This window comes from Artemia franciscana, chromosome 12, assembly GCF_032884065.1.
Source record: "Artemia franciscana chromosome 12, ASM3288406v1, whole genome shotgun sequence".
NCBI lineage: Eukaryota > Metazoa > Arthropoda > Branchiopoda > Anostraca > Artemiidae > Artemia > Artemia franciscana.
In genome coordinates, this window is record NC_088874.1 from 10,239,358 (window position 1) to 10,261,387 (window position 22,030).

At 34.5% G+C, this 22,030-nt stretch overlaps 1 protein-coding gene across 1 annotated transcript in view; it reads right to left on the reverse strand.

Moving 5' to 3' along the window:
• Positions 1-22,030, reverse strand: part of LOC136033663 (ABC-type organic anion transporter ABCA8-like) — a 110,181-nt gene that overhangs the window by 26,314 nt on the left and 61,837 nt on the right. The window contains exons 9-15 of the mRNA XM_065714496.1: positions 21,539-21,688; positions 20,421-20,650; positions 16,981-17,206; positions 10,786-10,910; positions 8,633-8,744; positions 6,738-6,846; positions 2,703-2,839 (exon numbers count right to left, since the gene is read on the reverse strand). Coding sequence (XP_065570568.1) covers positions 2,703-2,839; positions 6,738-6,846; positions 8,633-8,744; positions 10,786-10,910; positions 16,981-17,206; positions 20,421-20,650; positions 21,539-21,688 — 1,089 coding nt within the window. The remainder of the gene's footprint in view (positions 1-2,702; positions 2,840-6,737; positions 6,847-8,632; positions 8,745-10,785; positions 10,911-16,980; positions 17,207-20,420; positions 20,651-21,538; positions 21,689-22,030) is intronic.

Consider the following 22,030-nt stretch of genomic DNA (forward strand, 5'->3'; position numbering starts at 1 on the left):
TAAGAAAATGTAAGAAATGAAGTTTAAACTTGTTTGAAGCTAATAAAATAAGGTCTTTCGAGCAATATAGCTTGGTGTAGAAGTAATGGCAAAGTTGAAAAGCTAGAGTTAAGAGCGTTAAAGGAGTTTACGAAAATATAAGAAATAAGATTTAAACTTGTTTGAAGTTGGTCATTTGACTAATATAGTTTAGTTTAAGAGTGTTGGCAAAGCTGATACGCTAATGTTAGGAGTCGTAAAAGAGTCTACGAAAATGTAAGAAATAAGATTTAAATTAGTTTGAAGTTTATTAAAATAAAATCTTTTGAGTCTTATAGCTTGGTGTAGGAGTGTCAGAAAAGCTAAAATGTCTTCCGAGTAATATAGCTTGGTGTAGGAATGCTAGCAAAGCTGAAAATTTAAATTTAGGAGTGTTAAAGAGTCTACAAAAGTGTGAGAAATCTGGTTTAAACTTGTTTGAAGTTGATAAAATAATCTCTTCTGGCCAATATAGCTTGTGTAGGAGGGTTGGCAAAGCTAGAAAGCTAATGTTAGGAGACTTAAAGGAGCCTACGAAAATGTAAGAAATAATGTTTAAAGTTATTTTCAGTTAATATAATAAAGTATTTTAACTAATGGCATTTAGCGATATAGATATGAGAAAAATGCCATTCTGTCCGCATTCCCCCTATTATCCAATGCAATTCATCCGGAACCCCCCTTATCTGCCTATACAATGCCATGAGAACTCCGCTATGTCTTTATACAGTGTCTTATGGAACAAGCTCTTAATAATATTAAATTCTAAATCTTCTCCTAACACGAACTTAAAAAAAAAAAAATCCAATTATCCGAATGTCCGACCATTCGAGTGTCCATGTGACCAAATATCTCAATGTCATAGCCTGAAGATTAGATGTCTTATAAAACAATAAATCAGACGGAAGAGTTTTATGAAAAATCTATTTGAAAATGTCTTGAAAAATGTCAATCTATTTGTATTCCCATAGAAAGCAGCAAGTGCCACTCTCTTCATATCAATAGCAACAATATAATACAATATACCCTCTAGTCTGATTAATGTCTTAGAAATAGGTCTCAAAAGAAATGCCTGGATGGGGTAAAATAATACTCCGTTTGTATTCCCAATGTAACGGATTTGCCGTGAAATGCTATGATTCACACATAATACGCAGCGACTACTTGTCCCTTGTGAGTCCTATTCCTAAGCCCTCACTACCAAAAAATAAAAAAAAAAAACTTTTAAAATTCAATATAGGTACACCATGTGGTAAGGAACCCGCTGAAAGTCTGATGCAACGCCTCTTTGAAACACGGTATAGGTGCACCATTCGGGGAGAGTTAGAGACCCACTGAGAAGGAAAGGGTCTCGTATGTGTGGATAAGTTAGTTGAGACGGTGGTGTCCTCCAACCCTCTAAAGAGCCCCTGAAATAAATTGAGGAAAAAGGGCCGTAAGTGTGGAAAATTAGGGATGATGATGGTTTCCCCCCACCTCTCCCCAAAAAGTGATGCTGAAGTGAAGTGAAGTGGAAAATGGCTCCATATTTGTGGAAAACCCAGAGGTGTGAATCCCAAAAACGCCAAGTCATAAAAGATACTAGCAGGACAATAAAATATGAAAAAGGTTTATTTAAAACAACAAAATCCATAAGGGTTTGTGCCCTAAGACTTAAGCTAAGTCTGTTTGATCCGAAAAATGATAATATAGACAAAGTATAATGAGGAGGTGGCGTTAGAATTCACAAGGGCTATGCTATGTTTTTTGTAAACAAGGAGTATGAGAACACGGGAGATATGTATTTCAATAGCAAGATGTAATACAATATACTTCCTAGGCTGACTGATGTCATAGAAATAGGTGGGAAAATAAAATGCCTGTTCAAATAAATAAAAAAAACAGTGTCTCCTAGCCTGACTTATGTCTTAGAAATAGATCTCAAACTAAATGTTTGGATGGGTCTATATTTCCCATAGATACAGGAAAAATATCGTCTCCTGGCCTGATTAATGTCTTAGAAAGGTGTGGAAAGTAAAAGTCTGTATTCCCATAGATACAAGAAAAATGGCGTGTAGGGGAAGGAATCAAGAAAAAATGTGATAGCGCCCTTAGAAACAAGGTACAGGTACACCATGTGGCGAGTAACCCCATGTAAATGTGTTAGGAAATTCAATACAAGCACACCATGTGGCGAATAACCCTCTGAAAAGCCGGTGTAAAGTACTGGGAGGCAATCTACTGTATAGGTGGGGTAAAATTTATTTTTCAAAATCTGCGGGAGGTTAATTATGTTTTCTATTTTTGTTTTAAAAATTCTTTCAGTGAATTTTTGTTTTTTATTTTTTTTTTAAATTATTAATACAAATTATAATTATTACAAATTATTTTTGTTTAAAAAAAATTCTTTCAATGAAAATGGCAAACAGAGTGTTATTCAAATACTAGGCCCAAGGGGGCAAAAATATAGCGCCTGTGGCCTATTTGTTAATATCCTATATTCGTTACTGTTATTAATCTTGGCCACAATCAAGTGCCTGCATTCAATAACCAAAATGTGTTCCACAAGAAGTGTCTTATAAATCGTCAAAATCAGCAAAATTAGTGGAAGATATTATTTGTATAGGCTAACTTTAAATTTTGAAATACCATTTGCATTTTTAATTCTTGCCATTTTATTTTGTTTAAAAGATTTGCTTACTTACTTGAAGTAACTCTTCAAAATTCCCTGAAAACTCTCTTGTATCTAGGTCAATATACTGCTGAAATTCATTCCAAAATTGAATTTGACTTTCTGAGGCTCCTTCTATATTAAACAAAAGTGTATTGCCTGCGTATGTACCTTAAATGTAAAATTGGGTTATTTAACAATGCACGCATTTAGTTATATTATAAGGCATGGAAGTTCTTTGGGTCCTGCCTCCCCGTCCTGCCCAAAATCTCTAGATTTTGACGGTTTATGCTAATATTAATTACATATCCCATATAATTTACCTTTTTTCACTTTTTTTTTTCGAATATACCTCCCTCCAAAAAGAAGAAAAAATTATACATAGATAAGAAGTTAGAAATGTCATCCTCTTTTTAATAGAGAGTTGATAAAAAAAGACACTTTCTGAAGTATGAGAACAAAACTCAAGTAACTATGTTCAAGGTTGAAAAATCCATGTCATCCTTAACACCCCAAAATATAGGCATCTTGGATTAAAGTAGGAATGTGTTTCTTTTTGTATTATTTTAGTATTATTATTTGATTGGCATTCTTTTCCTATACTATTGTAAACACGACTGATTAAATGATAAAATAAAGTAAACTGACAGTTCACAAACGAAAATTTTATAGAAATAACAAACTTTACAAAACTAAGTAAAATTCGTATTTGTTCTCTATGCTTTTACTCTTGATTCACCCGACAGTGATTAAAGGACGATAAGTCCTTTAATAAACCTAAAAGTCTTTTGAAATAAATCCATTCCAGACTATTTAAAACAAATGTCGGTCATATAAAATATAGATTCAAACAGTGCTTCTTCTACTTTAATCTGTAGTTTGTATTTCGTTTCCTATATTTTAGTTTTCTAGGGTGAAAGAGCACAAAGTATCTTTCAAAATATAGGAAAGGGTGGATTCCATAGAAAGATATTTTTTTTATCTCCTTTTAAACCAATTCTTTTTATCTTTCTGGAGATAAGAGAGAGCGAATGTCCTACAGGTGATAAGATATCTGAAAGAGATTCTCATCGACTATGACGGTTGTCAAGGAAAGCACCTTGGCAGCAAGCTCAGCATCCTTCTTAACGCCCCGCTCTTTACGCTAAAGTTTGACTCTTTCTCTTAACTCTATTTTTTAAAACAGTAAAAACTTTAGCGTAAAGAGCGAGGCGTTGTGGAGGGAACAGCCCCTTTCATATTCGGAGTAATTTCTGTTCGTTTTAAGTTTTAATGTCGCTCCTTACTTTCAGTGAAAAAAAAAACTTGTTTTGTTTATTTAATTTCTGAACCCCCGCGTTTTTGAATTAATGCATGTTTTGATTTTGGCTCTCTGCGCATAAATAATTAAAACGGAATTTGCATATTAATTTTTTGGCCAAATGACTTTCTCATAGTTTTAAGCGGAAGATTTTGAGAAAAAAGGAGCGGGTGAGGAGGCCGCCTAGTTGCCTTCCAATTTTTGATTACTTAAAAAGGCAACTTTAACTGTTAATTTTTCTACGAACGTTTTCATTAGTAAAAAATATACGTAACTTACGTAATGAACTTCTATATTCGTAGGTTTTTATTACATATGCGAGGGGGTTCACCCCCTCGTCAATATCTTGCCCTTTACGTTAAAGCTTAAATTTTGTCCCAATTCCTTAAGAATGACCCCTGAATCACAAAGGCCGTAGAATAAATAGTTGAAATTACTAAAACTACTTTAGCATAAAGAGCGAGGTATTACGAGGAGGCGAACCCCTCATATGCGTAATAATTGCTGTTCGTTTTGCGTTTTAATGCTGCTCCTTGCTTTCAGTTGAAAAAACTTTTCATATTTATTTTTTCATTTTTTTTTATAATACTAGAAAATTATGCGCCCCCTTCATTGAAATTCTCTTCCCCATGACAAATTCCTCCATGGAAAGATCCTCCCACGTAACCCCCCTTCACATCTTATATCCCCCAAACCAAAAAAAGCCCCCTGAAAACGTCTGTACACTTCCCAATAACCATTACTATATGCAAGCACTGGCCAAAGCTTGTGACTTGCAGCCCCTCCCACGGGGACTATGGGGCAGTAAGTCATCCCCAAAGACATAGTTATTAGGTTTTTCGACTATGGTGGATAAAATAGCTATCTCAGGATTTTGATCTGGTTAAGTTGGGGGAAAATGAGCGTGGGAGGGGGCTTAGGTGCCCTCCAATTTTTTGGCTCGGTTTGTCGGGTTGAAAATTGAAGGTGCCCTTCAATTTTCTCAGGCTCGTAACTTTTGATGGGTAAGCTTAAACTTGATAAAATTTATATATTTAAAATAAACATTAAAATGCAATTCTTTTGATGTAACTATTGGTATAAAAATTCTATTTTTTAGAGTTTGAGCCGGGTTGCTCCTTACTACAGTTCGTTACCACGAAATGTTTGATAATAGGAAGAAAGTAACTTAAGGTATAAAATATAGAACATCAAAGCGATACCTATGAGACAAAACATTTCTTGTCGTATTTTTTTTAAAAAGTATTCATTACTTAGTTTTGGGACTGAAGTTTTACTTGTGAAGCCAGAAAGATGGTGGGTTCAAAATTGCTACTTTCTTGGGTGGGGGTGGGGGGTAAATGTTGAAACAGGGAGACATGACAGCTTCTACAAATCATAGGAAACTTTGGAACAAGTTGTCAAAGTCATTCCGTTTCCATATGAAATTTCGTCCCCAAAAGCTCTATGCTAATGTGCATAAGGGTATCAATTAGAACAAAGGAAGGGTTATGGCTGTAGAAAACCTCTTGAAATTCCTACCTATATCCTTACCAAGGATGAGAAACCAACCAAAAAAGAGAACATGTGGAACATGTGAGGATTCAAATTTTTACCTTAGTCCCATCCCTTTGAATAAAAAAGGGTGGGGAGAAGCATGGAGAGCTGTGTTGGCCTCAGGCGGCTTAGTGCTGCACTGAGTTAATTAGTGCTAGTAGTAATAGTAGCATCTTATATTTAAACAATTCTACACAAAAGCGAAACTGAAATTTCTATGCTTTTAGCAAAAGCAGCTAGTGTCAGATTTAAAAGAGGGAAATCAGCAGAAACTTGGGTTTCTGAGTAACGGAGGCTTTAGTTTTTTAACTGGGCTATGAAACAGCCGTAACTAAATTCAATTGGCTTTCAGATTGAGACGAATTCTTTTTATATGCTTTTCATGAAGAAAGACTTTTTTTTAAGATTTAAACGTGAAAAGTTTGAGTACCTAATAGTAATCTACGCAATTATCCACTTCACATAATTCTATGATTGTACTATATTATTTATACTATTACATTATTTAAATACTATATATAACTTTTTTCGACAGACTTTGAGCTAGAGTTGTTGAAACATTTATATATCAGCTATGACTAGTCGATCAAGTTTCTTGTTAACTTATTTCTGGAGAGAGAGACATGATGAACTATCCTGCAAGGCACCAAAGGACCTTGGAGTTACTTCGAGCAATGACTTTGACTTGTCAGCAGCAACTTTTTCACTGGCCCTCAGCCAGTATTTGTCCTATCTCCAACCATATATTTGAGACCCTACTCAGAGTAGCAAGTCCTCCATAAATATGCCAGATATTTTTCTTCGTTTTCCTGGTTATTATTTCTTGGTGGCCACTGCTTCACCGACTAGGCAACCCCAAAATATCGTGCCTTGGAGACGATGCAATTTGTGCTCTAGAAACTTAAGGCGGCAGATTTTTATGATAAGTGATAGTTCGTCTTATACTCCGTAGCGACTCCTTATTTCGCTATTCGAAATCCTGGCACAACTAACAAAATATGACGAAACCCACGAGGTTGAAGAGGTCCCCAACCTCCCCCAGCGTTAATTCGTTTTTTTAGATTTTATAGGTAAATAAAGACGGATTTTAAGAATATTTAGTACCCAATAACCAATTTGTTAAGTCTCAGATACATCCTTTTATTTTGGGCAGGACAAAATTTGCTTAATAAAATTCAGAAAATGAAATTCAGAAGCACTTAATCTCTCCATCTAACAAAGATTTTGGCTTACTTGAATTAAAAGTCCGCCCTTTTTGTTGTTCTTGTGTGATGTCCAGAGTTCCAAGAAACATGCCCAAAGCTGTGAATAATATTGGGGCAATTAGCATGAAATATACTGCCTGAAAAAAAGCAAAGTTAATAAAAGTAGCATATTAGTGTTTATATTAGTTTGATTTAGACTTGACCAATATATTCAGTCTATATTTAGTCATTGAATAGTTAAGCTCTATCTATTCTTCAAAAAGGATTAATCTCAGTTTCGAACCAGGTGTTGGTAAAGGATTTTTATTCTGATTTAATTAGACACTGAATTCTTTCAGTAGTTACGAAATAGTGAGAACACTTTTATGTCTTACTAGCTGTTGGGGTGGCGCTTCGCGCCACCCCAACAGTGAAAACAAAGAAATATTCAGTTAGAAGATAATCAGCAGCGAAAATTACAAGCAATAGCGCGAATCAGAACGCGTCAAAGACGAAAGTGAAGAACTAAGAATTTTAGGGTTAGCAGACTTGCTAAAGCGAGTATCAGAAAGTGTCAAAAATGACAATGAAGAACAAAAAACTGTTCTGTTACAAGAAAGCGCGAATCAGAGCGAGTCAAAACTGAAAGTGCAGAAGAAAATAAAATGTTATGTTAGGAGAACAGCTCGATTACAATATTCGATGCAAATAAATTGTGGCGTAAAGCCCAGTAATAACATACAAAGATACCGTAAACTACGCAAGAGTTATTTACAAGTCATTGGGATCCTTCAAAACTGTATGTATTCACTGTACCAACAAAGTAGCGAACAAAGATGATTTACTTGGGGGCCTGCTGACTGATTGGTCGAATTGCATTCTTGGATGAACAATTTCCAAATGAATCTGTTTGGTTTGTTATAGGATATCACTTCCTCTCTAGAGAGTTTTACAAACAAATACTAAACTATATATATATATATATATATATATATATATATATATATATATATATATATATATATATATATATATATATATATATATATATATATATATATAACTATATATATATTATATCTGGACTTTTTAGAATTTTGTATATAGAGGCCCGCAAAAAAAGAATGTAATCGGGCCCCGCACGTAGCCGGTCCGACCCTGCCTGGCGCAATTTTCTGTATATACATACTTGAAAACCAGAATTTCCTATGATGTTGCTTTTGGTTGTTATACAAATAGTAAGATTTTTTTGTTTGCATAACTTCTATCCTTGGTTGCCACACTTGAATTGTGGACAGAAACACGTGGTTAAATTTGCATGTTTAAAAGCAAGACCAACCAAACGGATGTAACACCCTATTTATCTGCATCTGACCGTCGAGCAACGCAAAATTCAATAGGCTCATAACCGTTACGTTCATTTATATTGAACAGGTATAGGCTAGTGGGAATACGTAAAAATTCAGTAACAAAAGTGATATTTTTAAATCAGAAGAAAATAAGAACTATATTGATATACCAATAGTCAACTAAAGGGATACACATAACAGAATATGATAGCCTAATTGGTCTTTCTGTAAAGATGTTTTGCAGCTAATAATTTGATGTTTTTAACCTAGAATAATTTGAGTTATCCACATATTAATATGTAGCTTTGACTTGTGGAAGTGTATGTCTTTTTCTATAGCAATCAAGAAAATTAAAGCTTCTAGAGCCCCACTATGAATTACTTTTTTTGTTCATTTTTTGCTGATTTCTAACAACGCTTATAAACTTGGTGTTCGCTAAGTCTCAAAATTGCATACCTGGATCGAACATATTTTGCATTAAAAATTGAGTTCCCAATTCTTCTAATTTTTCAAAGTGTATATGGTTGTTTCACTTAACCAATTTATAAAAAATCAGATTTAATTTTTAGTGTCCCTGGCACTTGAAAAAAATTACCTGAGGTTCTCGGAGAAGAGACAAAAATCTGATTTTCAACATAGCTTTCAAACTTCTGCTTGTGCTCTTTTTTATTTTGACTCTTAATTCATCAGAAGAAAACTTTGGATACCTAAAAATAAAAATGCTGAAAAAACACTAGTTAAGAGTAGGTTTGATTTTCTATCTGTTTAACTTTAATGAAAGGGTTTACATTTTTAAAATTTGAAAACCAAACTAAAAACCGAAAGAAAATTAAAAAGTCCGCAAATCTCAGTGATTAAACAACATAGTAGAAAATGCAGTGAGTAAACGTCTCAACTAGCAATTTATGCTAATTTTAACATTTAATTTACACCACTAAAGATGAATTTTTCTTTTTGATTGTAATTCTGCATCTTTAGGATTTTTATTTGCTTTTATCTACATTTTATTGTGATCAGAGGTCTGTAGCTAGGTGAAGGTAAGATCAACCTCAAGATTCAAAACTTTTTCTAGTGTGGGGGATGGTATAACGAATACCAAAGCTCCTCTGAAGCTTTCTAAATTCCCCATGCTTTTTAAGGAAAAAAATTAAAGTCTATGCTTGGGCCTTTGGCCCTGTTTATCAGATAAATTCCTTTTTTTGTAAACTTAGTTACATTTCTGTTTAATTTCAATACTGGGCCTAGATGTTATTAAATGTCCTTTCTCCCTGTTAATACTTTCGCTAAATTAACTGATTACGGGACGTCAGGAAAGAATCCGTTAAATATCTGGCTTCTGACAAAATGCAGGCGACCGATGACTCAAGCAGGTATAAATTTAGCGTACCAAAACCCAAAGCTAAATTTTGTACTAGAAATTAGAAAGTCTAGAGCCTAGAGAGAGAAGGTAGAGGTTGGCAGATGGATAGAGTCCATTATTGTTTGACATTTTCCGTGGGAAAGTAAAAGTTTTAGAAGACGAATTTTGAGCTTGATGATTTGGGCCCTTTCTCAATTTTTAATCCAATTACCAAATACAATATTTGAAACTACCATCTGATTATATTTGTTGGATTTCAAAATACTTTCAGAAAAGCACCAGCCATACTTCTGGTAATGTGGTTAAGACGAAATTTTATTTGCTCATTTTTCCTGTTCTGCACATTTATAGTTAAACTAAAGATGATGTTAAAAAAAAAGAAAAGTAAAATCATCCAAAATCAACACAGGATAAATCCCTAAAAGAGAAATCTCAGAAGGAAAATAATTACAGAAACTTCTAATACAAATCGCTTCATTTGTCTCTTTGCTATATATCCCTAATTGGGTACTCGCAACCTATTATGAAAGGATTGACGTTGAAGTCGATGGATGTGCGTTCAATTTGGTGGCTATGAATGGGATAAGGATTATAGTGGGACTTAGTATAATGGGGAGGGGGCCTGTAATTATCATTAATTATACAAAATAATATTGGGCTAAAACTTTGCACTTGTTATCCTCTCTGATGGGAGTGGGGAGGAGAAAAGGCTATATTGGATATAAAGCACGGAAAACAGAGCTATTAATATTAAAACCAAATGATAAACCATTGTAGAGTTATAAAACACCACGGGATAATTTTTGCTAGTCTGGATTAAATATTTGGTTCCAACTCAATTTATGACTTTTTTGTTTACATTTTACTCCTTCAGAGTATTACTTACCTGCTTGCGTTACTGACCCAATAAGTAAGGTCAAAAGTTCTCGGTGCTTCATGCATGATAGTAGTTTGACACCAGCTAACATTAAGGCTTAACACCGTGATATAGCATAGCCAAGGAATAAAATAAGTTAAACTCGATAGTTGTAGGAAAAGAAGAATAAATAAAGGTATCCGAAGCCATAGGATTTAAATACGCTACCTACCTCTCACTACATATATATGCGGTGAAAACTGTAATTCTAGGTTACTTTAATTGGTATAAATAATATACGACTGGACAAATATTTGTTTTCATGTGTGGCAAATTACATCTTGGTTAAAAAGGACTAGCCATATAAGTAGCCCTGATGGCGAAAATTGTATCTTTTAAGCATTGGCTTTTGACCTATTTTATCACCTTTGTCACAACCCAGCTTCATCTTTTTTTGTGGCCAAATAAAGAATCTAATTACAAACACAAATTTGAAATAGCCCATTCGAGAGATTCTGAAAGGAATTCTTACAGTTTGCTCTCCGAATTATTATCCTGACTTGTTTCTTCAAAAGCTTTGTTATCCACTCCATTCACCTCCTTCCGTTGTAGCTCTTGCCAAGCTTCTTCTTCTTCTTCGCCCAGTTTAAGGAAAACCTAACAAAATATATTAGAATACGTCACTCTTAGTTTAATACAATTGCAATAAGTTTCAGATTTAATTTCGCTGTGATCGATAGTTTCTCTCCCATGACGGTGACAACACAAAAAAATCTTTTATGTTATTAAATAAAAAAAAAACAAATTTTTTTAGCTGAAAGTAAGGAGCGACATTAAAACTTAAAACAAACAGAAATTACTCCGTATATGAAATGAGTTGTCCCCTCCGCAATCCCTCGGTCTTTACGCTAAAGCTTTAAATTGTTTTAAAAAGTAGAATTGTGGCAGAGTCAAACTTTAGCGTAAAGAGCGAGGGATTGCGGAGGGGACAACTCATTTCATATACGGAGTAATTTCTTTTCGTTTTAAGTTTTAATGTCGCTCCTTACTTTCAGCTAAAAAAATTAGTTTTTTTTTTATTTAATTTCTGAACGTTTTTGAATTAATGCATGTTTGGTTTTGGCTCTCCGCACATAAATTATTAAAATGAAATTTGTATATTAATTCTTTTTTTGGCTAAATGGCTTTCTCTTAGTTTTGATCAGACAATTTTGAGAAACAAGGGGTGGAGAAGGAGGCCTAGTTGCCCTCCAATTTTTCGGTTACTTAAAAAGACAACTAGAACTTTTAATTTTTAACGAACGTTTTTATTAGTAAAAAATATACGTAACTTAAGAATTAACTTACGTAACAAACTTTCATAACCTTATATTTTTATTATGTATACGAGGGGGTTTGTACCCTCGTTAATACCTCGCTCTTTACACTAAATCGTAAGTTTTGTCCCAATCCTTTAAGATTGACCCCTGAATCAGAAAGGCCCTAGAATAAATAGTTGAAGTTACTAAAAATACTTTAGCATAAAGAGCAAGGTATTTATCTCCTCCTAAATACCTCGCTCTTTATGCTAAAGTATTTTTAGAACCCCTCATATGCGTAATAATCTCTGTTCGTTTTAAGTTTCAATGCTACTTCTTCCTTTCATTTGAAAAAACGTTTTCATGTTTATTTTTCATTGTTTTCTTATAGTAATGCTAGGGAATCCTGCGCCCTTGTCATTGAATTTTTCTTCCCCCATGACAGATTCCTCCAAGGAAAGATTCTCCAACATAGCCCCCTCTCCTCAGCCCCACCCCAAACAAAATAAAAACCCACTGAAAACGTCTGTACACTTCCCAATAACCATTACTATATGTAAACAATGGTCAAAGTTTTTAACTTGCAGCCCCTCCCCCAGGGATTGTGGGGGAGTAAGTCATCCCCAAAGACATAGTTATTATGATTTTTGACTATGTTGAACAAAATGGCTATCTCAAAATTTTGATCCGTTGACTTTGGGAAAAAATGAGCGTGGGAGGGGGCCTAGATGCCCTCCAATTTTTTTGGTCACTTAAAAAGGGCACTAGAACTTTTCATTTCCGTTAGAATGAGCCCTCTTGCGACATTATAGGACAACTTGGTCGATACGATGACCCCTGGGGAAAAGAAAAAAAAAACAAAAAAAAAAAAACAAACAAACAAATGAACACGCACCCGTGATTTGTCTTCTGGCAAAATATACAAAATTCCACATTTTTGTAGATAGGAGCTTGAAACTTCTACAGTATATTTCTCTGATACGCTGAATCTGATGGTGTCATTTTGTTAAGATCCTACGACTTTTAGGGGGTGTTTCCCCCTATTTTCTTAAATAAGGCAAATTTTCTCAGGCTCGTAACTTTTGATGGGTAAGACTAAACTTGATGAAACTTATATATTTAAAATCAGCATTAAAATACGATTCTTTTGATGTAGCTATCGATATCAAAATCAATTTTTTTGAGTTTTGGTTACTATTGAGCCGGGTCGCTCCTTACTACAGTTCGTTACCACGAACTGTTTGATACCAGACAGGTAACGATATTTAGTTTTAAACGATTACGTTAAATTTAAGTAAGCTCAATATAAAAGTAATACAGGAGAAAAAAAAGAACTTTAATCACTAAAAAATTATTAAAAATAAAACTTCGAAACAAACGATTTTTATCTTAAAATGTGCAAAAATTGAAAACTCTTTTTCAGTATAGTCTTTCTATGAAAATCTTATTTTCTAATCGAAGAGCCTAACTTTTTTAGTATTCAGTAAATCTTCTAGGACAGTAAAAATTTTTTTATTATATTACATGATAACCATTCATACTTTATACTTATAAATCTGGTCATTAAAAGTTCTTCTTCAAACAGCCAGTAGCCATTAGCTAGCCTTGATCCTCTAGGCAGATCAGTTGACGTAGAATTACATAGGTTGACTGTTCATAAGTCAAATCCTTAAATCTTGATTTACATAATTCTAATATTATTTGACTTTTGAAGCACTCGATTGACCTTGCACATTGAAAATTTTTAAAGGTTTGTAAATTCACAAGGCAATCCAGTAGAAATAAGGATTAATACCAAATAATGAGGATAATAGGCCACCAGAAGGTCGGACTCTGGATATTGAAGAATAATTTTTACGTTACTCTGCTTGATTTCCGTGCTGAAACCTATTCAATAAATTTTATTGCTCAAATTCAAAAGACCTAACATACAATAGAAATATTTATAACCTCTTGACCTTGATTATTTGTAAATTATTATCAAACCCAGTAATTTAGCTTCTTTTTAATTTGATTCATTGTTTCCTTTTCACAAATTTTAGCCATTTTTAATCTGAAAGATACAATAATAAAATCGTTAATAGTTTATTATTATTATCAAAAACATGTTCCATGGATGAAGGATGATATATTACCAAAAATTGTGTGTTATGCAGTCACCTTGTGCCCAATACATATTACAATATGACACAAAACATGTATCACAACAAAATTCACCATGATATCACAGCACAATAGCCCAACGAATAGGAAGTGAAGAGGTTGTAAGACGATATTTAGAAGAATAGGTAGTTCATGTAAGGGAACAAAGAGTGAGGATCTGAGTTAACTAGAATTCAGGAAGAGTAGGCAAAGCTGCGTGGACTTCTGACGGATTTGAGTTCTAATGTGTTTTTAGTAGTAGCAGCAGCAACATGTCATAGAATCATCACCGGAGATCAAGTAGCAGCAGCCATGAGTGCCACTATGGAGTGCCCAATGGAGGGGGTGGTAATATTCCACCCTTATTAAAATGAAGACAATGAAAAGTTATTTGGCCCCTGTGTGTTTAACCGCTCCCTCATCCCTTTTACTTTTAGATCTACTTAAAACTAAGTCAGTATAATTTTAATGAAGACAATAAGCACATTTAGTTCTTTAATTTAGTATTATCACATCTACTCTATGGATATTCCTCTCCCCTTGGCATAATTATCAGGCAGCGTTCTTGTCAACATACTCATCTTATAAAAGGCATTTTAAACTTTTAAAAGATCTTTATTATCACTGCGAAAACCCTTATTCATTCCACAGATTTTAGACATACGTGTTCTTCATGAGAAGCTCTAACAGAATGTGGCACAACGTTTTGGTACCCAAGAAGTTTAAAGGTGTCTGAAATCAAAGCTACGGATTTTTAATTGTTCCGTCTCGGAAAAATTTTTGAAAGCCCTCAAAACCTAAAAAAAATGATTCAATTTCCGAGTAGCACAGAAAGCTCTTTGTATACAAAAAGATACTACCATGCAATTTATTTTATTTGTTTCATTTCCTAGAGTATCGGAATCCGCGAGCTGCTATACCGCCTTAAAACGAAGTTCAGAATGAACCTTTGACACATATTAAATAAAAAAAATGTTTTCTTTAACTGAAAGTAAGGAGCGACATTAAAACTTAAAACGAACAGAAATTACTCCGTATATGAAATGGGTTGTCCCTTCCGCAATCCCTCGCTCTTTACGCTAAAGTTTTTAATTGTTTTAAAAAGTGGAACTGTGGCAAAGAGTCAAACTTTAGCATAAAGAGCGAGGGATTATGGAGGGGACAAACCATTTCATATACGGAGTAACTTCTGTTCGTTTTAGGTTTTAATGTCGCTCCTTACTTTCAGTTAAAAAAAAACTAGTTTTTTTATTTAATTTCTGAACGTTTTTGAATTAATGCATGTTTGATTTTGGCTCTCTGCCCATGAATTATTAAAATGAAATTTGCATATCAATTCTTTTTTTGGCTAAATGGCTTTCTCTTAGTTTTGATCAGACGATTTTGAGAAATAAGGGGTGGAGAAGGAGCCCTATTGCCCTCCAATTTTTCGGTTACTGAAAAAGGCAACTAGAACTTCTAATTTTTAACGATAGTAAAAATATTTGTAACTTAAGAATTAACTTACGTAACAAACTTTTATATTCTTATATTTTTATTATATATATATGAGGGGGCTTGTCTTCTCGTTAATACCTCGCTCTTTACGCAAAATCTTAAGTTTTGTCCCAATTCTTTAAGAATAACCCCTGAATCAGAAAGGCCGTAGAATAGTTTAAGTTACTAAAAATACTTTAGCATAAAGAGCGAGGTATTTATCTTCTCCTAAATATCTCGCTCTTTATGCTAAAGTATATTTAGAACCCCACATATGCGTAATAATCTCTGTTCGTTTTAAGTTTTGATGCTACTCCTTACTTTCATTTGAAAAAACTTTTTCATGTTTATTTTTTCATTGTTTTTTTATAGTGATACTGTAAAATCCTGCGCTCCCTTCATGGAATTTCTCTTCCCCAATGAAACATTCCTCCAAGGAAAGAACCTCCCACATAGCCCCCTCCCCTCAACCACACCCCCGAACCAAAAAAAATCCCACTGAAAACGTCTGTACACTTCCCAATAACCATTACTGTACACTGGTCAAAGTTTGTAACTTGCAGCCCCTCCCCCAGGGACTGTGGGGGAGTAAGTCATCCCCAAAGACATAGTTATTATGGTTTTCGACTATGCGGAACAAAATGGCTATCTCAAAATTTTGATCCGTTGACTTTGGGGAAAAATGAGCGTGGGAGGGGGCCTAGGTGCCCTTCAATTTTTTGGTCACTTAAAAAGGGCACTAGAACTTCTCATTTCCGTTAGAATGAGCCCTCTTGCGACATTCTAGGACCACTTGGTCGATACAATGACCCCTGGGAAAAAAGAAAACAAATAAACACGCACCCGTCACCTGTCTTCTGGCAAAAAATACGAAATTCCACATTTTTTTAGATAGGAGCTTGAAATTTTTGCTATAGGGTTCTCTGATACGGTGTTTCCCCCTATTTTCCAAAATGAGGCAAATTTTCTCAGGCTCGTAACTTTTGATGACAAAGACTAAATCTGATGAAACTAATATATTTAAAATCAGCATAAAAATCCAATTCATTTGATGTATCTTTTAGCATCAAAATTTCGTTTTTTAGCGTTTCGTTTACTATCTAGCCGGGTCGCTCCTTACTTAGTTCGTTACCACGAACTCTTTGATTAATTTTGCCTAGGAACTCCTTTACTCTTTCAAGGAGCTTTTCACTAAAAGGCATTTCCTAAAACTAAAGCTATACCTTAAATTACTATATAAACCAGCTTTGAACTATAGTTCCGCATAATATATATTCGTTACATGAGACAAACTCAAACGAAAACGAAACATACCGTATAAAAACGTAGTAAGTTAAGGCTGAAAGGTAGGTGAAAGTGAAAATACTGAGTAATATCGTGGTGGAATATGCGGATTTAGTTTCCCAGCACTGAGTGGTATAGAACAACAATGAGAAGGTTTTCAATGGTTCATTGAAGCCTGAAGGCAAAAAGTGCACACTGTTTTCTAATATATAATACCATATTTACTAAAGGCCAGGGGTCTATACTTTCCATTCAACAGTACAGATTTATTCTTGCTGCTTTGTTTTTTTTTGTATTTCAACTGGTGAGTGTGGTCACTTTTAAAATGGCATTCCACATGAATAGGAGCTTTCCGCCCAAAATATTATTAATTTAGTTACATTTAATCTATCAAAGGCCTATTATGCATAGGTAAACCTAGATGCAAACAACACATAAATGCAAAGCATAATAGACGAAGACTACTTAAGCGTAGGATTGTGGAGGATACAAAAATAGCTTCAAATGATTATACAAAAGAAACTGACTTCTTCCAGCGTCGTCATAGAGATACCACATGAAGAAACTTGAAAGTTAGGATTTTTCATCTTGTTTTCAATATCTTCAAACAAGTCAGCAAATTGGGAGCATTGGTCTCTCGGCAGTATATAAGATAATTCTTTACCATGACGTCGTTTTAAAAATGCTGTTGGAACGTGCGTTTGAACAACTGAAGTCACAGCGTCAACATTGCAGTTTTCAGAAGCAACAAATCTGTAATGAAAATTTCCTTTACATTAGTTCATTCAGCCTTATCACCGTTTCAGCGACAGGCACGATAGACTTCAATACGATTTTGCAGTTATGAGCTCTACTCACAGTGTCATATTTTAAAAGGGAGTAATAATAAAGTTTTTAGGCAGGTCGCGGGAAGTCTTTTTGAAGATTGAAGTAAAAGAGACCTATAAGAATTACAAGTTGTAGTTTCACCTGGGCAAACGGTACATGCAGTTATTTTGTCGGTAAGAGGCAGATAATATTTAGATCAACCTTGGCCGGTATAGTCTACCTCTCATGAAAAAGAGTGTCCTTGTGTAAACACAAAGAGTGGATAGAGTAGTTTACAAACTGGGGCGGATAAAGGACGATTAAGGTGATTGGGCCTCCTATTTGAAAGAGCACGTTTTTACCATCAAAATGAACAAAAAAAATGGAAGAGTTTGAAATTTAAAGCAAATTATTTCTGATGATAGGGGTAAATTATGTGATATTAAAATAATTGGAAATATATTTATTTTAAATTTGCATTGTTGGATGAAATTTATTAATTTGTTTATTATTGTTTATTATATATTTTGTAAGATAGAAATCTGATAGGCGTAATAGTTCATGTTGAATTTTTTGAATTTCATCAAGATAGTCCTACATTAGAGAAATTTTGCATGCGTACGTAAACTGATTTACGTGCGTAAACTACTATGCAGGTATATTTTATTTAAATATTTAATGTACAGAAAGGGTCCCACAAAAATATTCCAATCGGGCCCTGTACCTATACAATCTGGTCCTGTCGAGAACACAGTGATTTTTACAAACATTAAGAGGCTAAATTTGAAATGAAACTAGCCGATAAGGCTGTATATAGAAATTATTGTTCAAAATCTTATTCAATCCAAAATTCTAATTTACCAAATAAATTTTGAAAATCCCGAATGCGTCAAGGCCTGAAGATAAAGACCATCTGCAGCTTCGCTGTAAAGAATAAGATAAAGCTATAAAAAGAAAACAAGAAGAGATAAGAGAAACCAGATAGAAGAGAAAGTGGCATTTGCCAAAAAGCCTGCGAAGAAAGGTGACCCCAGGATGTTTTACGGACTAACCAATAAGATAGTTGGACAAATGGTGAACCGCTCATTGCTTAGTCAAGATGAAAAAGGGAATGTAATTTCAGATGACAAGAAAGTAGATGAAAGATAGACATCACATTTCGAAAATATACTTAATCGTCCCCATTCCATGACCCAGAAACTGTACTTGATATCCCGTTATTGCAAAATCACGTAAGTGCGAATCCTCCAATTACTGTAGAGGTAGAAGCAGCGGTCAAAAAGCTTAAAAATGGCTGTGCACCGGGAGTCGATGGGATAATAGCAGAGACGCTAAAGACATCCCTTCGAGTCTGCTTAAATGCATGAACTGCTCTCCCAGTAGCACTTTGGAGCATGGAAAAGGTTTCAAGTGATTGGACTAGCGATATTCTATTCAAATTATTTAAGAAGCGAGATGCTCTTAACTATGACAACTGGAGGGGGATCACCTGACCTCAGTGTCAAGTAAACTCTTGGCAACGATTATATTGCAGCGTTTTGAGAGCAGCTCTTGACGTCCATCTAAGGGAAGAACAACATGGGTCCTGGCCTGGTAGATTATGTTCTGCCCTTAATTTTATCCCCAGACTTACGGTGGAAGAGCCAAGAGAAAGAAATAAAAAGCTGGATCTGCTCTTTATAGAAAGGGTTCGACTTCATCAATCGCGATGTTCTATGGAAGATTTTGAAATTCTATGGAGTACCTAATAAACTAGTCCAATTAATAATGGCCCTCTACGAAGAGCTAAATGATGTTTCCGAAAGGAAAATGGGGAGACATGATTCTTCAAGATTATCTCTAGGGCGAAACAAGAATATGTGTTATCCCCGTTCCTATTCGTTCAAGTAATGAATTACGCCCTACAGCAAGCATTAGACATTGGTTTCAAAGTCAATGGCCAGTGGCTCATAGACTTAGACTTCGCAGATGGTGTAGTACTTCTATATGAGGCGAAGCAACGTTTGCAGCTACTACTTGACATCGTAGCAGAAAAGGCTGACAAAGTGGGACTAATAGTAAACGTTGGTAAATTGAAGAGCATGGCCACATCCAATTCACTTTTGATCCTTAAATGCAACGGAAAAACAATTGAACAACTCCAGAAGTTCAAATACCTTAGATCGAATACGATGGTAGAAGAGTCAACGAGATGCAAAGGAGAGTTGGACAAGCAACATTGGCATTCAAAAAATCGAAACCTGTAAGGTCTGGTGCAGCAGTAAATATTCTTTGCCCCTAAAGCTCCGCCTGTTGCACAGCAATGTCATGTCTATTCGCCTTTATGCAAGTGAATGTTAGAAGCTGAATATCTGGCTGGAAAAACGCAACCTAACATTTAAATTGTATGTCTCAGAAGAATGTTTAACATTTTGCGGCAGGACAGGGTCACGAACGTTGTGATCCGCAGACGAACAGGTCAACCACCAGTCACTGATCTCTTGAAGTAGAGAAGATGAACCTATGTTGGTAATGTCCTCCGAATGATAGGAGACCGTCTTCCGAATGCTGTCTACGAGTGGCAACCTCAGGGTGGGCAAAAAAAGAGGGTGACCGAAACACACCCTCTGACGACAGTATGACCGAGACCTGTGGGGTGCTGAGCTGTCATTACAACCACAGTTAGAGGACGCCATGGCTGTTGTTTCGCTCCAAGACATCGGCGAGAGTTTGTTGATGCCCTATGTCCCACACCTGGCCATGATGGAACTGAGGTCTAAGGTAATGTTATTGAAAAATCACCCAAATTTCTAAATTAAGACACTCAATATTAAAAATTAAATACTTAATGCAAATAATATTTATTAGTAATATAATGATTAAGTATATTAAGTATTAAATGATTAAGTATATAGTATAATTATTAAATATAATGATATATAAAATTAAGACACTGATGACGATTTAAACTGATAACCAGATACTAAAATTAAAGAAACTTAAAACGCCGGTATATAAGTCCAAGTAATTTTTTGTGTTCCTCTTTAACTCGAACATTTCCTTGATCCCAAACTGTTATTTTTGCTTAGAGCTGATCAATGTCTATCCTTTTAAATGCAAGTTTGATGGTCCGAAGCTTGAATTTTAGGGTTTACGCAAAAAAAGAGTATAAAAAACTCACGTAAGGTGGTATCCAACTCCAAATTTATTTTTAAGAAAAAGTGAGCTGCCACAGCATCGTACTTTACCATGGCTGACGATAGCTTTACGATCAGCCAATATGTCTGCTTCGTCCATGAAATGAGTTGTTAAGATAATACATTTTCCTTCTTTTCGTTTCTTCAATAGTTCCCATAAATGCCGTCTTGAATATGGATCAACACCAGCTGATGGCTCGTCAAGAAAAATAATCTAGAAAGTGTAGTTTCCGTCAAGAGGTTTCTATAACGCTAGATTGTTTTTCCCTCACTTTTTAAGTTCTGTTTTTGGTCTAAACTCCTTTAACAGAAACTTGTTAAAATTGGGTTTAAATCCGTCAAAGTTAGCCTAAGCTGAAATAAAATCGATAAATGTTCTCCAAATTGAAAAAAGTAACTTCTCTACATATTTCTCTATCCTCTGTTTCTTTAAATATATTTGTAAAGTACTAAAGTCAAATAATCAGCCCCTTAAAATATATATATATATATATATATATATATATATATATATATATATATATATATATATATATATATATATATATATATATATATATATATATATATATATATATATATATATATATATATATATATATATATATATATATATATATATATATATATATATGTATTTAATTTTTGTGCATATTTAGTGTTTCTTAAAGGTAGCTCAATTGCATTCGAGCTATACTCTCAGCCTTGAGTTGCCTAATATTTTGTATATATTGGTTATAATAAAAGAACCTTGAAGCTTGAACCTTGAACCTTGAATACCACCGCTCTTGATATTACCACAATGTTCTTATGAAAAGAAACTGACAGAAGAGCTGATAGGAGTGCTTCAAATCTACTCTGGGAGATTTGCAGTTCATGCTAACGTTCCAGTATTTGCGACTGAAGGATAAAGATATCCCCTGTGTTAAATCTCAATTACGCTTCTCTGGCCTTTAATTAAATTAGAAGACATTTACACATTCTATGGAATTAAAATTCGAAGGGTAAAACTTTGAGTAGGGTGCCATCACGAGCATCGTTAACTTCAGAAAATTTCAGATTAAATAGATCAAAATTGATTAGTATTAGTCAGACTGCATACCTTGGGATCGCCGATAAGAGCTATTCCTATTGAGAGCTTTCTCTTTTGCCCTCCACTGAGTTGACCAGTTTTGCAATTTGTCTTGCTTGTCAGGTCAACGTCCTTCAGTGTTTCACTGACCATTTGTTCAACCTCGTGTTCCGGGACACCCTAAAATCAAATTTCTGATGTCAAAGAGGGTTATTTAAGAAGGGGCACGGTAATTCCTTAAGTTTTAAGGGAAGATAAATTTGAAAAACTAGTCTAAAATGAATAAAAATTAAACTTGATACCATTTACTGACTGAAATATTGGAATGACTGTCAGCCTCGATCCTCGATTGTAACGCATGGTGATTTAACTTATCAGTATATATATATATATATATATATATATATATATATATATATATATATATATATATATATATATATATATATACTAGCTATTGGGGTGACGCTTCGCGCCACCCCAACACCTAGTTGGTGGGGGCGCTTCGCAACACCCCTAGCC